At 54.6% G+C, this 20,000-nt stretch overlaps 1 protein-coding gene across 3 annotated transcripts in view; it reads left to right on the top strand.

Moving 5' to 3' along the window:
- The window catches only part of tanc1b (tetratricopeptide repeat, ankyrin repeat and coiled-coil containing 1b), a 119,504-nt gene that overhangs the window by 45,924 nt on the left and 53,580 nt on the right, over window positions 1–20,000 (top strand). For 2 of the 3 annotated variants that reach the window (XM_084688470.1, XM_084688471.1), the window contains exons 4-5: window positions 3,320–3,424; window positions 17,776–17,912. In XM_084688470.1, coding sequence (XP_084544596.1) covers window positions 3,320–3,424; window positions 17,776–17,912 — 242 coding nt within the window. Of the gene's footprint in view, window positions 1–3,319; window positions 3,425–5,483; window positions 5,713–17,775; window positions 17,913–20,000 lie in introns of those variants that run through there. The other variant, XM_084688472.1, reaches the window with a different exon arrangement.

Below are 20,000 nucleotides of genomic sequence, written 5' to 3'. Positions count from 1 at the left end.
AGAGGAGCAGACAACGATTGATAAAGGCTCTTACACCCAGAGATGAAATGTTGGCAAACATAAACCCCTTCTATATCTATATATACCTATATATATATCTATATGTAGCAGTAGCATCAGTCAGTAGCATCAGAGCCTTCTCCACAGGCCTCCCTAGATCCACCTTCCACCAATGGGAATGTACCTTCATGTATCTGTACCAGGACTTGGTTGCATGTGTAAGGCACACATGTTCCCTGTGTCAGGTACACTGGCTGCTTTGTGACGCTATGGTATCACTCAGTGTTGACTCTAAATGAAAGGCTTTTATTCTGAAGCCTGGGGGCAGAGGGCTGAGGGCTGGGGGCAAAGGGCTGGTGACTGGGGGCATGGGGCAGGGGGCTGAGGGCAGAGGGCTGGTGACTGGGGGCATGGGGCAGGGGGCTGAGGGCAGAGGGCTGGTGACTGGGGGCATGGGGCAGGGGGCTGAGGGCAGAGGGCTGGTGACTGGGGGCAGAGGGCAGGGGGATGGGGGCAGAGGGCAGGGGGATGGGGGCAGAGGGCTGGTGACTGGGGGATGGGGGCAGAGGGCAGGGGGATGGGGGCAGAGGGCTGGTGACTGGGGGCAGAGGGCAGGGGGATGGGGGCTGAGGGCAGGGGGATGGGGGCAGAGGGCAGGGGGATGGGGGCAGAGGGCTGGTGACTGGGGGCAGAGGGCAGGGGGATGGGGGCAGAGGGCTGGGGGATGGGGGCAGAGGGCTGGTGACTGGGGGCAGAGGGCAGGGGGATGGGGGCAGAGGGCTGGTGACTGGGGGCAGAGGGTAGGGGGATGGGGGCAGAGGGCAGGGGGATGGGGGCAGAGGGCAGGGGGATGGGGGCAGAGGGCTGGTGACTGGGGGCAGAGGGCAGGGGGATGGAGGCAGAGGGCTGGTGACTGGGGGCAGAGGGTAGGGGGATGGGGGCAGAGGGCAGGGGGATGGGGGCAGAGGGCAGGGGGATGGGGGCAGAGGGCTGGTGACTGGGGGCAGAGGGCAGAGGGCTGGGGGCAGAGGGCAGGGGGATGGGGGCTGGCCCACTGACTCTCCCTCTCTCCATGATGTAGAGTTTCCACCTTAACTTGGCCAGACTGGAAGCCTTTTTTAAATGATTTACTACGACCAGACAAACGCAGCAAAAAGACAGTGAGGCCTATCTAGGCTCTGCATCAGGGCTGTTAGCGTCAGGCCTGTTAGCGTCAGAGATGTTAGCGTCAGGGATGTTAGCGTCAGGGCTGTTAGCGTCAGGGCTGTTAGCGTGAGGGCTGTTAGCGTCAGGGCTGTTAGCATGAGGGCTGTTAGCGTCAGGGCTGTTAACATCAGAGATGTTAGCGTCAGGGCTGTTAGCGTGAAGGCTGTTAGCGTCAGGGCTGTTGGCACGAGTGCTGTTAGCGTCAGGGCTGGTAGCATGAGGGCTGTTAGCGTCAGGGCTGGTAGCGTGAGGGCTGTTAGCGTCAGGGCTGGTAGCATCAGGGCTGGTAGCGTCAGGGCTGTTAGCGTGAGGGCTGTTAGCGTCAGGGCTGTTAGCGTGAGGGCTGTTAGCGTGAGGGCTGGTAGCTTTAGGCCTGTCAGCACAAATACTCAGTCCTGCCTCCCCCAGCGCTCGGCCCAAAATGTTTTAAATAAAAACATTTTAAAGCCAGGGTTGTTACTTTTGTTTTCATCAGTATTTGGTGGCAGGATTAATATTATTGCTTGTCACTGCTCACCTTTTTTCATTTCCTGGCTATCACGCTCAACAAATGTAACTAGGTTTCGAAAGGTAAAAAAATAAAATGTTTTGAAAGGTTGAGAAAATATTTATGAAAAAGAGTTTCAAAAGCCTGAGAAAATCTTTGTAAAAAAAAGTTTTGATTATTGGATTTTTTGGAAAACAGTTTTAGTTTCGAAAGGTTGAGAAAATCTGTGCTCGGCCCTCCAGCTTCCCTCAGGGCAACCTCAGTGCTCTTCTCCTCAGACACCCATAGGTGGCAGTGTGCATCAAGCTGATACGAGGCATGCTGCTCTGAAGCCTGTTCTGATGCAGCAACACTGCTACAGTCTTTAGCATAGCTCCCCCCCCCCCACGGTCAGCCAGTGTGTCAGACCAAGAGTACAGCTGCAGCTTCCGGATCATTCCATTTGGGGTTTTGGGGGGGTGGGGGGGTGGGCAGGATGTGGTAATGGGAAAGGACGCACCAGTCCCTCGTCTAATCTGTGTGTTATGGCTGGGGTCACACATACAGTCATGTGGTGACAGGAGAGACAGAGTTACAGTCGGCAAGGGAGAGAGATGGAGAGAGAGAGATAGGGAAAGAGAGTGAAAGAAAGAGTCAGAGAGATTGAGAAAGATAGGACAGTGAAAGGAGACAGTGTTGTGTTTGTGTGTCCTCCACACGTTCAGGATGGATTCCCTGACTTGGTGGTGCTGGAGGTGAAGCATAGCAGTCCAAGACAAGTGCTGAGAGGGAGGGAGGGAGAGGAGAAAGAGAGAGGGAGAGGGAGGGAGGGACCTAGCTGACCCCAGCCTTCACTGACCATCACTGACCTGATCATACAGAGGGAGAGGGTTGTTGCTACCTGGACTCTAACTACTCTCTCACTCTGTCTGTACCTTGTTTCCCTCCACACACAGACACTGCCACATACTGGACACACACACACACACAGTCCACGCACGCACACACACAAAGTCCACACACATGTTATGTAAAGTTTCAAAGAAGCTAATTGCTGTGGTTTCCTGCTGTAGTTTACATTCCAAGTCCTTGTTAGTGTGTAACTAAGAGTTGCCTGCCTGTCTGTCTGCCTGTCTGTCTGCCTGTCTGTCAGCCTGTCTGCTAACCTCTCTGTCTGCCATCCTGCCTGTCTGCTAGCCTGCCTGCCTGTCTGTCTGCCAGTCTGTCTGCCTGCCTGTCTGTCTGCCAGTCTGTCTGACTGTCTGTCTGTCTGTTTGCCAGCCTGTCTGCTAGCCTGCCTGTCTGTCTGCCAGCCTATCTGCTAGCCTGTCTGTCTGTCTGCCTGTCTGCCAGCCTGTCTGCTAGCCTGCCTGTCTGCATGTCTGTCTGTCTGTCTGTCTGTATGCCAGCCTGTCTGCTAGCCTGCCTGTCTGCCTGCCTGCTCCTCATCTCCAATCCCATCTGGAACGCGTTAATCCAGCGAGAATCTCTCTCTCTCTCCCCTCTCCTCCTCCCCCTCTCGCTCTCTCTCTCCACCTCTTTCTCTCTCTTCCTCTCTCTCTCCTCCTATCTCTCTCTCTCTCTCTCTCTCTCTCTATCTCTCTCTCTCTCTCTCTCTCTCTCCTCCTCTCTCCCTCTCTCTGCCAGGTCCAATCAGGAAGCCCAAATATGTTGAGAGTCCTCGTGTTCCCAGCGATGCCGTTGTCTCAGCGCTGAGGAAGGTGTCCGACAACAAGGCATTCTCCCACAATGGTGAGTCGGCACTCTGTGTGTGTGTGTGTGTGTGTGTATATAAACTGTTTTACGGCAGGGAGAGAGGGAGGTTTTAAAGCTCCTGGACTTGGATATGCCTCTGGAATTCCAAACTTTGTCTGCTACCAAGGCTTGGACTTTGCGGCTGTTGTGTGTGTGTGTGTGTGTGTGTGTGGGTGTGTGTGTATGTGTGTGTGTGTGTGTGTATGGGTGTGTGTTTGCATGTGTCTGCACTTGTACATGTGTGTTTCGACTGTGTGGTGTGTGTTTCCAACGGTATGTGTATACATAGTGTTAAGCACGTGAGTTGTGTTTATAGGGTCAGACTAGGTCTCTGTTTGTGTTGGGGAGGGTCAGCCAGTGTGTGTGAATAGGATTGTGTACAAATGGACTGTTTTGACCTGCAGTGTCTCCAACACAACACAGTGTTTCTGATCATTGGACACACGTGTAGAACGCCAGGCAGATGTGTGCTCTCCAACATGCTCCCGTGAACCTGTGTTTTAATGACCTGCTTTTACATGCTACAGAGAGCGGGTATGGGGATTATGTGTTTAGTGTGTGAGTTCATCTGTGTTGGCTGCATGGACACATTTGCTGGACTGTGTGCATAGCCTAGTACAGTCTTAGTGTGTGTGTGTATGTGAGCCTAATGTTCCCCTAAGTGCTGTGTTATGCTAGCAGGCGTGCAGGGTGGGGCTGGATTCTTCGCAGGGCTGCTGTGTTATCTTTAGCCAGGCGGCCGCAGAGGAGGCTGGTGCCCCACAGGCTGCACACATGGGACTAGAACCTGCCACACACAGGACTAGAACCTGCCACACACAGGACTAGAACCTGCCACACACAGGACTAGAACCTGCCACATATGGGACTAGAACCTGCCACATATGGGACTAGAACCTGCCACACACAGGACTAGAACCTGCCACACACGGGACTAGAACCTGCCACACACGGGACTAGAACCTGCCACATATGGGACTAGAACTTGCCACACACGGGACTAGAACCTGCCACACACGGGACTAGAACCTGCCACACACAGGACTAGAACCTGCCACACACGGGACTAGAACCTGCCACACACAGGACTAGAACCTGCCACATATGGGACTAGAACCTGCCACACACAGGACTAGAACCTGCCACACACGGGACTAGAACCTGCCACACACGGGACTAGAACCTGCCACATACGGGACTAGAACCTGCCACACACGGGACTAGAACCTGCCACACACGGGACTAGAACCTGCCACATATGGGACTAGAACCTGCTACACATGGGACTAGAACCTGCCACACACGGGACTAGAACCTGCCACACACGGGACTAGAACCTGCCACACACGGGACTAGAACCTGCCACACACAGGACTAGAACCTGCCACACACGGGACTAGAACCTGCCACACACGGGACTAGAACCTGCCACACACGGGACTAGAACCTGCCACACACGGGACTAGAACCTGCCACACACAGGATGGGGTTGTCTGTGTGTGTGTGTCTGTGTGTGTCTGTCTGCGTGTGTGTGTGTGTCTGTCTGCGTGTATGTGTGTGTGTGTGTGTGTGTGTCTGTATGCGTGTGTGTGTGTGTGTGTGTGTGTCTGTCTGCGTGTATGTGTGTGTGTGTGTCTGTGTGTGTCTGTCTGCGTGTATGTGTGTGTGTGTTGGCGGGAGGGGGGGCACTTGGCTGGCAGTAGAGCTTGGCTGCCAGAGTTTACAGAAGACCCACCGTGGGTGCCAGCTAAGCATCGCCACGTGCGGGCTGTGACAACCACACTCTAATAATACTCTGCTGCTCTGTCTGTCTGTTAGCTAGCTGTCACATTGGGCTGGGGCTGGGGCTGGGGCTTTGGCTGGGGGGGTGTCAATATAACTACAGTATGAGGCTGGGTGAAGGCTGGGGTGTTAATATAACTACAGTATGAGGCTGGGTGAAGGCTGGGGTGTTAATATAACTACAGTATGAGGCTGGGTGAAGGCTGGGGTGTTAATATAACTACAGTATGAGGCTGGGTGAAGGCTGGGGTGTTAATATAACTACAGTATGAGGCTGGGTGAAGGCTGGGGTGTTAATATAACTACAGTATGAGGCTGGGTGAAGGCTGGGGTGTTAATAGAACTACAGTATGAGGCTGAGTGAAGGCTGAGGATGATCATGACAGGAAGAGGAGGCTACAGAGTCCAGGAGGGCAGCTGCATTAGGAGGAGGCTAGGTGGAGGCTGGCTGGCGTCTGGGTGGCCTCGCTCCACTCCACCCGCCCTGGACGCCCCACAGCAGGGTCAGTCCCCGGACACACACACACACCGAGGAGTCTCACCACATCCAGAAATAACCTCTGCTTCTACCTTCTGAGTTTACCTCATACTTCAACACTCTCCCTCCACACACACACACACACACACACTCAAGCATACACATGGACATGCACACACACACACACACACACACACACACACACATATTCAGCATGTGTTTAGAGGATAGAGTTGTCTCTTTATCTTACCCCCCCCCCTCCTTCTCCTAACTCACACTCCAGCTACAGTGGTTACACTCCAGCTACAGTGGTTACACTCCAGCTACAGTGGTTACACTCCAGCTACAGTGGTTACACTCCAGCTACAGTGGTTACACTCCAGCTGCAGTGGTTACACTCCAGCTACAGTGGTTACACTCCAGCTACAGTGGTTACACTCCAGCTACAGTGGTTACACTCCAGCTACAGTGGTTACACTCCAGCTACAGGGGTTACACTCCAGCTACAGTGGTTACACTCCAGCTACAGTGGTTACACTCCAGCTACAGGGGTTACACTCCAGCTACAGTGGTTACACTCCAGCTACAGTGGTTACACTCCAGCTACAGTGGTTACACTCCAGCTGCAGTGGTTACACTCCAGCTACAGTGGTTACACTCCAGCTGCAGTGGTTACACTCCAGCTACAGTGGTTACACTCCAGCTACAGTGGTTACACTCCAGCTACAGTGGTTACACTCCAGCTACAGTGGTTACACTCCAGCTACAGTGGTTACACTCCAGCTACAGTGGTCACACTCCAGCTACAGTGGTTACACTCCAGCTGCAGTGGTTACACTCCAGCTGCAGTGGTTACACTCCAGCTACAGTGGTTACACTCCAGCTGCAGTGGTTACACTCCAGCTACAGTGGTTACACTCCAGCTACAGTGGTTACACTCCAGCTGCAGTGGTTACACTCCAGCTACAGTGGTCACACTCCAGCTACAGTGGTTACACTCCAGCTACAGTGGTTACACTCCAGCTACAGTGGTTACACTCCAGCTACAGTGGTTACACTCCAGCTACAGTGGTCACACTCCAGCTACAGTGGTTACACTCCAGCTGCAGTGGTTACACTCCAGCTGCAGTGGTTACACTCCAGCTACAGTGGTTACACTCCAGCTACAGTGGTCACACTCCAGCTACAGTGGTTACACTCCAGCTACAGTGGTTACACTCCAGCTACAGTGGTTACACTCCAGCTACAGTGGTTACACTCCAGCTACAGTGGTTACCATAAAAGGAGGAATGTGTGCTGGTGAGGAATAACACTGACATGAGGAATTAGTCAACATATTTCACTAACGGCCACCAAATGATGTACAATTAAGCAGTCAATTAGGAGTTTATTAAAAACTCCTACATGACAACTAATTGTAGTGGCTCAGTTGTCAGCTTGGCCAGGTGCTCTCTCTCTCTCTCTCTCTCTCTCTCTCTCTCTCTCTCTCTCTCTCTCTCTCTCTCTCTCTCTGTCTCTCTCTCTCTCTTCCCTCTCTGTCTCTCTCTTCCCTCTCTCTCTCTGTCTCTCTCTCCTCTCTGTTTCTCCCTCTCTTTCTGCATACCCACAGTCACCACTCCAGTCACTTTCCCTGCAGACCCGTCACAGCAGTAAGACCAGTAGTTGTATTCCACGGGTCACAGCTGGAAGAATGTGTGCCTGTGTCGTCCGCGAGGCCCACAGCAACGTCACCATCACTATGGAATGTCCTGACAAGCTGGGAATGTCATGAGGAGTGAGAGAGAGGGTTTCATCTGAGGTCTGGTGGATGACAACTGGATGACCTCCAGGCCCTGGATGAAACCGGTTCTGAGGCGGTTCTGAAAGGGTTCTTGTGTTCTGAAGGAGGTGACATTTCACCCTGGAGAAGGAGAGATGAGAGAGGGGCGGGGGGGGGGGAGAGGGGGGAGAGAGAGAGAGAGAGAGAGACAGACAGAGGGACAGAGAGAGAGAGGGAGAGACGGAGAGAGGGAGAGACGGAGAGAGAGAGAGACTGAGAGAAAGGGGGAAAGAGAGGGGGGAGAGATACAGAGAGAGAGAGAGAGAGAAGGGGGGCATGTATAGTGTAGTAGCTGTTTTTGTCAACAAGACCAATGTTAACAGAGGGGCTACTGACATATGGTTTATGTTTAAAGTTGAACTTTGGTTTTGGGTTAGGCTGCCATCTTTATAATGCTGTATGTTGAAGGTGGATGTTGGGGTTGAGACTAAGAAAAGGAATGTGTGTGTGTGTGTGTGTCTGAAGGCATGTCACTTCACTACGTCTTTGAAGAAGGATAGAGTTTCCTTCATGCCAGGGGCCTGCAGGGTGGAAACCATGCTCATGGGAGGAGTGTGTGGTGGGCGGCTGGGGTGGATTGTATTCTTTTCTGTCATGCAAGGTGTGTGTTTGCGTGTGTGTTTGTGTGTGAGCGTGTGTGTGTGTATTTGCTTACTTGCGTGTGTGTGTGTGTGTGTGTGTGGGGGACAGGCAGCAGGGGTCAGAGTTGTGTCAGCTGTGGTCCCAGAGCTGTCTCTGTCAGTCAGGACTGCCATCGCTCTTTGTTCTCTCCCTCCACCCTCCATCCCCTCAAACCCTCCACCCTCTCTCCCTCCACCCTCCATCCCCCTCAAACCCTCCACCCTCTCTCCCTCCACCCTCCATCCCCCTCAAACCCTCCACCCTCTCTCCCTCCACCCTCCACCCTCCATCCCCCTCAAACCCTCCACCCTTTCTCCCTCCACCCTCCATCCCCCTCAAACCCTCCACCCTCTCTCCCTCCACCCTCCATCCCCCTCAAACCCTCCACCCTCTCTCCCTCCACCCTCCATCCCCCTCAAACCCTCCACCCTCTCTCTCTCCACCCTCCATCCCCTCAAACCCTCCACCCTCTCTCCCTCCACCCTCCATCCCCCTCAAACCCTCCACCCTCTCTCCCTCCACCCTCCATCCCCCTCAAACCCTCCACCCTCTCTCCCTCCACCCTCCATCCCCCTCAAACCCTCCACCCTCTCTCCCTCCACCCTCCATCCCCCTCAAACCCTCCACCCTCTCTCTCTCCACCCTCCATCCCCCTCAAACCCTCCACCCTCTCTCTCTCCACCCTCCATCCCCTCAAACCCTCCACCCTCTCTCCCTCCACCCTCCATCCCCCTCAAACCCTCCACCCTCTCTCTCTCCACCCTCCATCCCCCTCAAACCCTCCACTCTCTCTCCCTCCACCCTCCACCCTCTCTCCCTCCATTCTTCATCTCTCCCCTTCTTACTTCCTTCTCTCCATCATATCTTCCCTATGACCTTTCTTTTGCCCTCCCTCCCTCCCTCCCTCCCTCCCTCCCTCCCTCCCTCCCTCCCTCCCTCCCTCCCTCCCTCCCTCCCTCCCTCCCTCCCTCCCTCCCTCCCTCCCTCCCTCCCTCCCTCCCTCCCTCCCTCCCTCCCTCCCTCCCTCCCTCCCTCCCTCCCTCCCTCCCTCCCTCCCAGACTCCACTCAGCGATCGGCAACATCGGCCCTGGTTTTTAACCTTCTGTTGGTTCAACTTTATCGTTACCTGCAGGACCCATCCACAGGCTGTGATTAATGGGAAAGCTTCTTAGGTTTTATCCATGCTCCAATTGTGTTGAGAGTTACAGTGAGTCACTCCTCCACGAGGAGAAGGCTTGGCCTGTCTGATCTGCAGCCTGATGGAGCTGTGTGTGGCTGCCGGAAGCTTCCAGGAGGGCTGAGCGGCTGGGGGCCTCTGGCGTTCCTCTCCAGTCTCCCGTATGGCTCATTTCCTGTGAAGCCAAACTTCTCATCAGGCAAAAGTAAACGATCGTAATCAGGATTTCACAGACAAGCAGCTGGGGCCCCTGGCAGGGAAACAAGCCCAGAGTGGAACCTCTCTCCTGGATAGACTGTCACCGTCGTGGTCAAGACCGTAGCCTCAAGTGATCTAACAGCATCAGGAGTTTGTAGTGTACTTTACTGTACATATATTGAAGTGTGCATACACAACTAATCATCCAGAGTATTTGGGAACAGGTAGTTAGGCCTCCAGCTTGATGTACGATCCATGTCCATGAGAAGTGGACAGTAATAGACACCATATGAGGGTGAGGCTGGAAGCATGGGCTCTAGATGAAGTCAGATGCAGAGCTTCTGAAAGTTCACAATAGTGCAAGTCACCTTTTTCAATATAAACACAGTACATATTTTGGGCCTTTTTGCCTTTATTTGGCTTTAACAGAGACAGCTGGAGACAGACACAGGAAAGCAGGGAGAGAGACATGCAGGGAGAGAGAGACATGCAGGGAGAGAGACATGCAGGGAGAGAGAGACATGCAGGGAGAGAGACATGCAGGGAGAGAGAGACATGCAGGGAGAGAGAGACATGCAGGGAGAGAGAGACATGCAGGGAGAGAGACATGCAGGGAGAGAGAGACATGCAGGGAGAGAGACATGCAGGGAGAGAGACATGCAGGGAGAGAGAGACATGCAGGGAGAGAGACATGCAGGGAGAGAGACATGCAGGGAGAGAGACATGCAGGGAGAGAGAGACATGCAGGGAGAGAGACATGCAGGGAGAGAGAGACATGCAGGGAGAGAGACATGCAGGGAGAGAGAGACATGCAGGGAGAGAGACATGCAGGGAGAGAGAGACATGCAGGGAGAGAGAGATGCAGGGAGAGAGACATGCAGGGAGAGAGAGACATGCAGGGAGAGAGACATGCAGGGAGAGAGACATGCAGGGAGAGAGACATGCAGGGAGAGAGAGACATGCAGGGAGAGAGACATGCAGGGAGAGAGAGACATGCAGGGAGAGAGACATGCAGGGAGAGAGACATGCAGGGAGAGAGACATGCAGGGAGAGAGAGACATGCAGGGAGAGAGAGATGCAGGGAGAGAGACATGCAGGGAGAGAGAGACATGCAGGGAGAGAGAGACATCTCATTTTTAATCCTCTGGCTTTTAATCTCAAAACACTTGTTACTGTAGGACTGGCGGACATTTTGGTGCATAGCCTTCTCCCGGTCTCATCTTGTTTCCTGTGTTTCCTTGGTCTCTAACTTGTTTTGGTTTTCGCCATGGTTTATCATCAGTGTCTGCTGTGATATGAGTGTTGAATTATTCTGCAAATTTGTGCACAATTTGAATAATGACTTTTGAGCTTTTCAACAACACCCACGCTTGTAGCTCTGTGAGTTTGCAGGATGTGCTGCATCAATTACGACGGGGTGAAAAAGAGGAATTTGACCAGTTTGGATATTGCGCCTCTCACCACACTGATGATTACGTAGATGTGTTGAGTTCCTGCTGCTCTCTTGGACAGCAGGGGTCCAACCTCCTAGGGACTCCAGCCCTCATTCTTTCACAGAAATGAACTCGTAGTAACAGCAAAGAGTTTTCAGCCTGTGAGCAACTTTAGCAACATACTGTTCATGGTTTTCTATGATTTCGGTAAATCCGAGAGCTCGGGAGATAATGTGTAGTATGGCAGAGGCTGTAGCCTGACACGATCAGATAGAAGATCCATTTTCCAACACGTCTCAACTTCGGCACACTCATTTTTGGGGTATCATTTCTCGTTGGTGTTTATTTCCTGGTTCCAGTATGTGAGTTGTGAGGACAGGCGTGTTAGGACATCGTTCTGGATCCCGGTGGGGCAGCGTTCCCCATGTGATTGATATCACACACAGCGCTGCCTGAAGGGATTACCTCTCACCTGTGTTGTCATTTCCTGTAGCAGAGGAAGCAGGCCTGTGACTCTGAGGGCTTGCAGCCGCCGTCCCTCTGATTAACTTTGATTTGTTGTCATGGAGATGATGTAAGGCCGCCGAGCGAATGAGCAGATTTGTTTTCATTCAGATATTTTGCTGTTTGTAACCAGCTGCAGCTGTCTGGGGACTGTAGAGATGTATCCTTCCAGCAGGGGGCCCTGCGTGGCTCTGAGCCCAGTCTACCCAGCAACACACCAAGGCTCACTGTCCACCACAGCCTGCATGCTAATGACACCTGGGGAGTTCTCCCATCAGCCACGCTGCTAGTCGGCTCTCACCATGTCACCTGACCCCTCGTTAGCTAACCCGACTGTGTCCCTGTCAGCGTTGTGCGTGTGACGCCATGGTGACGTCACCGTGACGTCATGGTCCGCTCATCTCCCTCTCAGTGAGAATGATGATGGGGAGAGAAGGCACTGGAAGGACGTGCCGTGCTGCCCCAGCTGTGTGTGTCCTGTTTAGGATGAGATAGTGAACTGGTGGGCAGTGAGTTTGTGTGTGTCCAGTACTGGTGTGTGTTGACACCACATGCGTGGGGAGCCTGCCCCACAGCCCTGCCCCACAGCCCTGACCCACAGCCCTGACCCCAGGGTCACACAGCAGCCTGCCCCACAGCCCTGACCCCAGGGTCACACAGCAGCCTGCCCCACAGCCCTGACCCCAGGGTCACACAGCAGCCTGCCCCACAGCCCTGACCCCAGGGTCACACAGCAGCCTGCCCCACAGCCCTGACCCCAGGGTCACACAGCAGCCTGCCACACAGCCCTGACCCCAGGGTCACACAGCAGCCTGCCCCACAGCCCTGACCCCAGGGTCACACAGCAGCCTGCCCCACAGCCCTGACCCCAGGGTCACACACCAGCCTGCCCCACAGCCCTGACCCCAGGGTCACACACCAGCCTGCCCCACAGCCCTGACCCCAGAGTCACACAGCAGCCTGCCCCACAGCCCTGACCCCAGGGTCACACAGCAGCCTGCCCCACAGCCCTGACCCCAGGGTCACACACCAGCCTGCGAGGCCGGCTGGGGCCTGGCTCACTCACCTCCAGCAAACGCTGATCTAAGTAGACAAACCGGCCAATCAGAGGAGGAACTATTCACATAGAGAGAGAGGGAGAGGGAGGAGGGAGAGAAAGAGAGAGGGAGGAGGGGAGAGAGAGGAAGAGATTTGTGTTCCTGTGAGAGCCTTCCTAACAGAGGGGTTATTTTAGAAGGTCCAGATGGATCGTGCTTCAGTGACAGGGACCAGCCTGACACCACAGCTTTATCCAGTGTCTCTGCTTCAGTGACTCTGCTTCAGTGACTCTGCTTCAGAGACGCTGCTTCAGTGACGCTGCTTCAGTGAAGCTGCTTCAGTGTCTCTGCTTCAGTGACGCTGCTTCAGTGAAGCAGCTTCAGTGAAGCTGCTTTAGTGTCTCTGCTTCAGTGACTCTGCTTCAGTGAAGCTGCTTCAGTGACTCTGCTTCAGTGAAGCTGCTTCAGTGACTCTGCTTCAGTGTCTCTGCTTCAGTGACGCTGCTTCAGTGTCTCTGCTTCAGTGACGCTGCTTCAGTGTCTCTGCTTCAGTGTCTCTGCTTCAGTGTCTCTGCTTCAGTGTCTCTGCTTCAGTGACGCTGCTTCAGTGTCTCTGCTTCAGTGACGCTGCTTCAGTGTCTCTGCTTCAGTGTCTCTGCTTCAGTGACTCTGCTTCAGTGTCTCTGCTTCAGTGACTCTGCTTCAGTGAAGCTGCTTCAGTGAAGCTGCTTCAGTGAAGCTGCTTTAGTGTCTCTGCTTCAGTGACTCTGCTTCAGTGTCTCTGCTTCAGTGTCTCTGCTTCAGTGTCTCTGCTTCAGTGTCTCTGCTTCAGTGTCTCTGCTTCAGTGACGCTGCTTCAGTGTCTCTGCTTCAGTGTCTCTGCTTCAGTGTCTCTGCTTCAGTGTCTCTGCTTCAGTGTCTCTGCTTCAGTGTCTCTGCTTCAGTGACGCTGCTTCAGTGTCTCTGCTTCAGTGACGCTGCTTCATTATCCCTTACGTGTCCTGGGAGGCAGATGGGAGGAGCCAGCGACCTTAACCAGGCGTCCTGAGCAGGCTGACAGGAAGGACACTTCCCAGAGACATAGCGCCCTCCTGTAGCGCCATGTTTACCCCCCCACTCCCCCTGTACCCATGTGTGTGTGTGCTTGCATTTGTGTGTGTGCCTGTGTGGTTCTGCCTGTGTGTGTGTATGTGTGTGTATAGGACACCCCCTCACCATCAACAGCAGGCATACATGGTGGAGGCAGTGGAGAGGGATGCTCTCATGTTAGCTGCAGCATGGTGGAGGCAGTGGAGAGGGATGCTCTCATGTTAGCTGCAGCATGGTGGAGGCAGTGGAGAGGGATGCTCTCATGTTAGCTGCAGCATGGTGGAGGCAGTGGAGAGGGATGCTCTCATGTTAGCTGCAGCATGGTGGAGGCAGTGGAGAGGGATGCTCTCATGTTAGCTGCAGCATGGTGGAGGCAGTGGAGAGGGATGCTCTCATGTTAGCTGCAGCATGGTGGAGGCAGTGGAGAGGGATGCTCTCATGTTAGCTGCAGCATGGTGGAGGCAGTGGAGAGGGATGCTCTCATGTTAGCTGCAGCATGGTGGAGGCAGTGGAGAGGGACTGAAGGCAGCATCAGTACCTGTGAGGAACAGGCAGATTCTGCTGGGGACAGAATGTTCCAGAAGAGACTCCCCATGGTGACAGTGTATAATGATGATACAGTGTACAGCCCAGCTATCAAAGCCTGTGTGTGTGTGTGTGTGTGTGTGTGTGTGTGTGTGTGTGCAGCAGGCCCTGGACAGTTCCAGCTCCATCACAGGACAGCTGTACTGATTGCTCTTCTGAGACAGCTGGGTGTAAGCTGTTTAGACTGATGGAGGAGCCTGTCAGAGCCCAGTAATATAGGTCCTCCTGATGGAGCCCCCCCAGCCCGGCCCCCCGCCCGGCCCCACGGCTGAGTGGAGGCCAGCTCTGAGAGGGGCTGAGGGGGGAGAGGGGGCCTCTGCAGACACCTGGGGGCCCTGGGAGGTACAGTGCCCCCCTAGGTTATGCACCAAGTACAGCTGGAACACGTGACGTCATGAGATGGAATCTTGTTTTACCATCGACGCATGTTTCAACCTTAGAGCCCTTTATTTGACACCATAGGTATGTTTCCCCCTTCAATCCCATAATCCTTAGCTAGGTTGCTGGATTCTGGAGGATTCATGTTAAGACCAGTGGATAACCACCCCATTAGAATGTTTGAGTCCTGCACCTCAAGACATCTAAACCTGTGAACTGTTCTTATCAACAATTAACTGTATATAATATATATTTTTTATAATGCGGAACAATTCACCAAACAACTTTCGTTGGCTGTGATTGGGGGACCCTGCCAGATGGGGGCGGGGCCAGAGTGCTCCGTATGTAAATGTGGGCATTGCTCCGCTGGGGGGAGAAGAGAGGGAGTGGGGAGGAGGAGAGAGGAAGTGGGGAGGAGGAGAGAGGGAGCGGGGAGGAGGAGAGAGGAAGTGGGGAGGAGGAGAGAGGGAGCGGGGAGGAGGAGAGAGGGAGCGGGGAGGAGGAGAGAGGGAGTGGGGAGGAGGAGAGAGGAAGTGGGGAGGAGGAGAGAGGGAGCGGGGAGGAGGAGAGAGGGAGCGGGGAGGAGGAGAGAGGGAGCGGGGAGGAGGAGAGAGGGAGTGGGGAGGAGGAGAGAGAGTGGGGAGGAGGAGTGAGGGAGGGCAGGAGCTGTGGTCGCCTGGCTGCCTCTTTCTGACAGTTACTCACATCACACTAGATTGTAGTTATCAGCCAGTTTCTGAAATGTAAAGGAAACGCATTCTTGCATACCCAACCACCAGAGCCCTGATGAATGAGTGTGTGTAGTGTGTGTGTACGTGTCTGCTTGTGTGTGTGTGTGTGTGTACGTGTCTGTGTCTGTGTGTGTGTGTGTGGGTGTACGTGTCTGTGTGTGTGTGGGTGTACGTGTGTGTGTGTGTGTGTGTGTGTTTAAAGTGCATGTGATGGCTTAGTCTGAACTTCATTAGGGGCTTGGCAGTACATTATATCGTTGGACGCCTTAGTATTTAATCAGATGCCAGACTGCCAGCATTATTAATAACTGAGGACAAGGGAGGGAGGGAGGGAGGGAGGGAGGGAGGGGGGTGGGAGGGAGAGGGGGAGGGGGGGAGGGAGGGAGGGAAGGAGGGGGAGAGGGGGAGGGGGGAGGTGATGACAGAGAAAAGTATAATAACTTACTGTACCCCTGGACTCTAACTGCCCTGGGCACGCAGCATGCAGGTAGTATATCTGTAACCCCCAAACACACACACACACACCACACATACACACCCCATACACACACACACTCTCCCTGTGTGGATGCCTGTCTCCTCTAGACCCACACATGTAAACGTCAATCTCATGTACTATGCTCATATTTTATTAATGAAATTCAGAAAAATTCAATATGCGTTTTTCTTCGAATGGCATTGCGGACCACTCAACCCAGAATGTTAAGTGTCGTGAACCTGCTGGGTAGCTGTGCTGGTCAGAGCTGGAGGGACGTGAACCTGCTGGGTAGCTGTGCTGGTCAGAGCTGGAGGGACGTGAACCTGCTGGGTAGCTGTGCTGGTCAGAGCTGGAGGGACGTGAACCTGCTGGGTAGCTGTGCTGGTCAGAGCTGGAGGGACGTGAACCTGCTGGGTAGCTGTGCTGGTCAGAGCTGGAGGGACGTGAACCTGCTGGGTAGCTGTGCTGGTCAGAGCTGGAGGGACGTGAACCTGCTGGGTAGCTGTGCTGGTCAGAGCTGGAGGGACGTGAACCTGCTGGGTAGCTGTGCTGGTCAGAGCTGGAGGGACGTGAACCTGCTGGGTAGCTGTGCTGGTCAGAGCTGGAGGGACGTGAACCTGCTGGGTAGCTGTGCTGGTCAGAGCTGGAGGGACGTGAACCTGCTGGGTAGCTGTGCTGGTCAGAGCTGGAGGGACGTGAACCTGCTGGGTAGCTGTGCTGGTCAGAGCTGGAGGGACGTGAACCTGCTGGGTAGCTGTGCTGGTCAGAGCTGGAGGGACGTGAACCTGCTGGGTAGCTGTGCTGGTCAGAGCTGGAGGGACGTGAACCTGCTGGGTAGCTGTGCTGGTCAGAGCTGGAGGGACGTGAACCTGCTGGGTAGCTGTGCTGGTCAGAGCTGGAGGGACGTGAACCTGCTGGGTAGCTGTGCTGGTCAGAGCTGGAGGGACGTGAACCTGCTGGGTAGCTGTGCTGGTCAGAGCTGGAGGGACGTGAACCTGCTGGGTAGCTGTGCTGGTCAGAGCTGGAGGGACGTGAACCTGCTGGGTAGCTGTGCTGGTCAGAGCTGGAGGGACGTGAACCTGCTGGGTAGCTGTGCTGGTCAGAGCTGGAGGGACGTGAACTTGCTGGGTAGCTGTGCTGGTCAGAGCTGGAGGGACGTGAACTTGCTGGTGCCTGGCAGGTTGTGGGATCGAGGCAGGGCATTCATATTCCAGTCAGGGAGATGGTACTAGGCAGGGCAGCAGGGAGGGTACCAGGCAGGGCAGCTGGGCAGCAGGGAGGGTAACAGGCAGGGCAGAAGGGTAACAGGCAGGGCCGCAGGGAGGGTACCAGGCAGGGCAGCAGGGAGGGTACCAGGCAGGGCAGCAGGGAGGGTACCAGGCAGGGCAGCAGGGAGGGTACCAGGCAGGGCAGCAGGGAGGGTAACAGGCAGGGCAGCAGGGAGGGTACCAGGCAGGGCAGCAGGGAGGGTAACAGGCAGGGCAGCAGGGAGGGTAACAGGGAGGGGTCTAGGGCTTGGTGCTGCGGGCTGGAGGAGTCTCGACCTTGCAAAGATTTCCCCTCCTCCGACTAGCTGCATCTTCTCCCTCTCTCACCCCCCTTTTTTTCCTCTTTCTCTTTTTCTCCATGTAGGACATCCTCTCATCCCCACTAACCTATAATAGGCTCTGCCTCTCTCTCCATCTCTCTCCTCTCTCTACATCTCTCTCTCCACCTTTCTCCATTTCTCTCTCTCCCCTCTCTCTCCCTCCCTCCCTCTCTGTCTGCCTCTCCTCTCTCCATCTTTCTCTCTTCTCTCTCTTCTTTCTCTCTCATCTTGTCTCCTCTCTCTCTCTCTCTCTCTCTCTCTGTCTCTCTCTCTCCCTCCCTCTTCCCCTGGCCACTGTTCAGCCCTAGCAGAGAGCAGAGCGGAGCTGAGCCGAGCAGAACAGCTGTAGTGTGAGCCGTGCTGCAGTCAGACTGGTCTGGTGCCGTCCTGCTTGGTGTTACTAGGATCTGTACCTAGCTGTACCTAACGGGATCCACCTCTCTCCCCAGAGCTGCTCCTCGCCGACGGCCAGCCAAGCTCCTCCCCCGCCACTCAGGAACTGATGACAAGGCTGGGCTTCTTACTCGGAGAAGGGATCCCTGGCTCAGCGCAGAGCATACCTATGGAGGACAAGAAGGAAAAGAAGGTATTTCATTTCTCTCTCCCTCCCTCCTCCTCCCTCCTCCTCCCTCCTCCTCCCCACACACCCCGGCAGCAGCTGTCACTGCGGAGCGCGGCGGCTTACAGCGTTAGGGCGGGAGAGAGGAGAGAGAGAAGGAGAGAGAGAAGGAGAGAGGGACATAGAGAAGGAGAGAGGGAGGAAGTTGCGAGAGTGTGAAAGAAGAGAGGGGAAAAAAGGCATGCTTGTATATTGCTTGAAAAAAAATCCTGTTTTTGCCAGCTTGCGCTTCTGTGCTCCATTCTGTCTCCTTGGATGTGATGAAACCCTCCCTGCTGGAGGAGCTGAGACCTACCCTGCTCAGGGGAAGTCTTCTCACATGTTCTGGGAAGGAACTGTGTTGGTTGGGGTGTGAAGGTGGTGGTTGGGCGTTTGAACACAGATCAAGAGGTTGCGGGTTCAAATCCCCCTGTCTTCATGTGGCTTTGAATGAAAGCGTGTGCTTGGTAACAAGGTAGGGTGTGCCTGGGTCGCGTGGTCGTCGTGGAGACCGGAGTGCCGTGGCCGCGTTGGTCGCTTGAGTACGTAACACGAGTCGACGAGCTGAGCTCCAGAAATAGTGTCAAAGTCTAAGCTTCAAGTTTGTTCGGCTGTGCTAATTGGTCTGGGACTCTCAGTAGAGCAGAACCTGCTTATCCCTCCCTCCTCTCCCGCTCTCCGACACGGCCCTGCAGAGGAAGATTGCGTTTCAGACACTCGTTACAAGTGTTCGAAGTGTCCCGTTAACTGGGCTGAGATCTCAAAGGATGAGAACAGAAGAGAGCCGGTTGTGTGTGATGAGTTTAGGGCTGTTTGTCAGAACTCACAAGGGAGAAGGAGGTTGTTGATCATCTGCTAACTATTCTCTCTTTCCTCTGCTGCTGTTTAACGACCCGAGTCCAACATGTTGTCTTTCATTCTGCCCTACAGTAAATGTCATTAAGCTGTTATGTTATCAGGCTGGTATGCAGGTTCTGCTGGTGGAGAAGGTAAGCCTCCTCTTCCCCCGGGCTCAGTGCTAACAGACCTGGGTCTTGTTAGCCCACGTTGAGCAGGCACCCCTGGGGGGAAGCCTGCGGGTGGGGCAGAGGATGAGGAAGTGTTAGCATGTTAGCATGGTGCAGGACGTACTGTACACTCACTGTGCCCAGGATCTGCCCTAGCTAGCATCAGGATAACCTCACCCTGATCTATATGCTGTACACAGCAGGGGGGGGGCAGGCAGTGACTCATGCTCGGGGGTGTAGAGACTGGGGCTGGAGGTATAGAGACTGGGGCTGGAGGTATAGAGACTGGGTCTGGAGGTATAGAGACTGGGTCTGGAGGTGTAGAGACTGGGTCTGGAGGTGTAGAGACTGGGTCTGGAGGTATAGAGACTGGGGCTGGAGGTGTAGAGACTGGGGCTGGAGGTGTAGAGACTGGGTCTGGAGGTGTAGAGACTGGGTCTGGAGGTATAGAGACTGGGGCTGGAGGTATAGAGACTGGGTCTGGAGGTGTAGAGACTGGGTCTGGAGGTATAGAGACTGGGTCTGGAGGTATAGAGACTGGGGCTGGAGGTGTAGAGACTGGGGCTGGAGGTGTAGAGACTGGGTCTGGAGGTGTAGAGACTGGGTCTGGAGATGTAGAGACTGGGTCTGGAGGTGTAGAGTCTGGATCTGGAGGTATAGAGACTGGGTCTGGAGGTGTAGAGACTGGGTCTGGAGGTATAGAGACTGGGTCTGGAGGTGTAGAGACTGGGTCTGGAGATGTAGAGACTGGGTCTGGAGGTGTAGAGACTGGGTCTGGAGGTGTAGAGACTGGGTCTGGAGATGTAGAGACTGGGTCTGGAGGTGTAGAGTCTGGATCTGGAGGTATAGAGACTGGGTCTGGAGGTGTAGAGACTGGGTCTGGAGGTATAGAGACTGGGTCTGGAGGTGTAGAGACTGGGTCTGGAGGTGTAGAGACTGGGTCTGGAGATGTAGAGACTGGGTCTGGAGGTATAGAGACTGGGTCTGGAGGTATAGAGACTGGGTCTGGAGGTGTAGAGACTGGGTATGGAGGTGTAGAGTCTGGTTTAACCCAGAGGTTGTAGCCTGG

The sequence above is a fragment of the Hypomesus nipponensis genome, chromosome 23, assembly GCF_054491055.1.
Source record: "Hypomesus nipponensis isolate SF chromosome 23, ASM5449105v1, whole genome shotgun sequence".
Taxonomy (NCBI): Eukaryota; Metazoa; Chordata; class Actinopteri; order Osmeriformes; family Osmeridae; genus Hypomesus; species Hypomesus nipponensis.
Note: the sequence above shows the minus strand (reverse complement) of the source record. Positions and strands in the feature narration are given on the sequence as shown.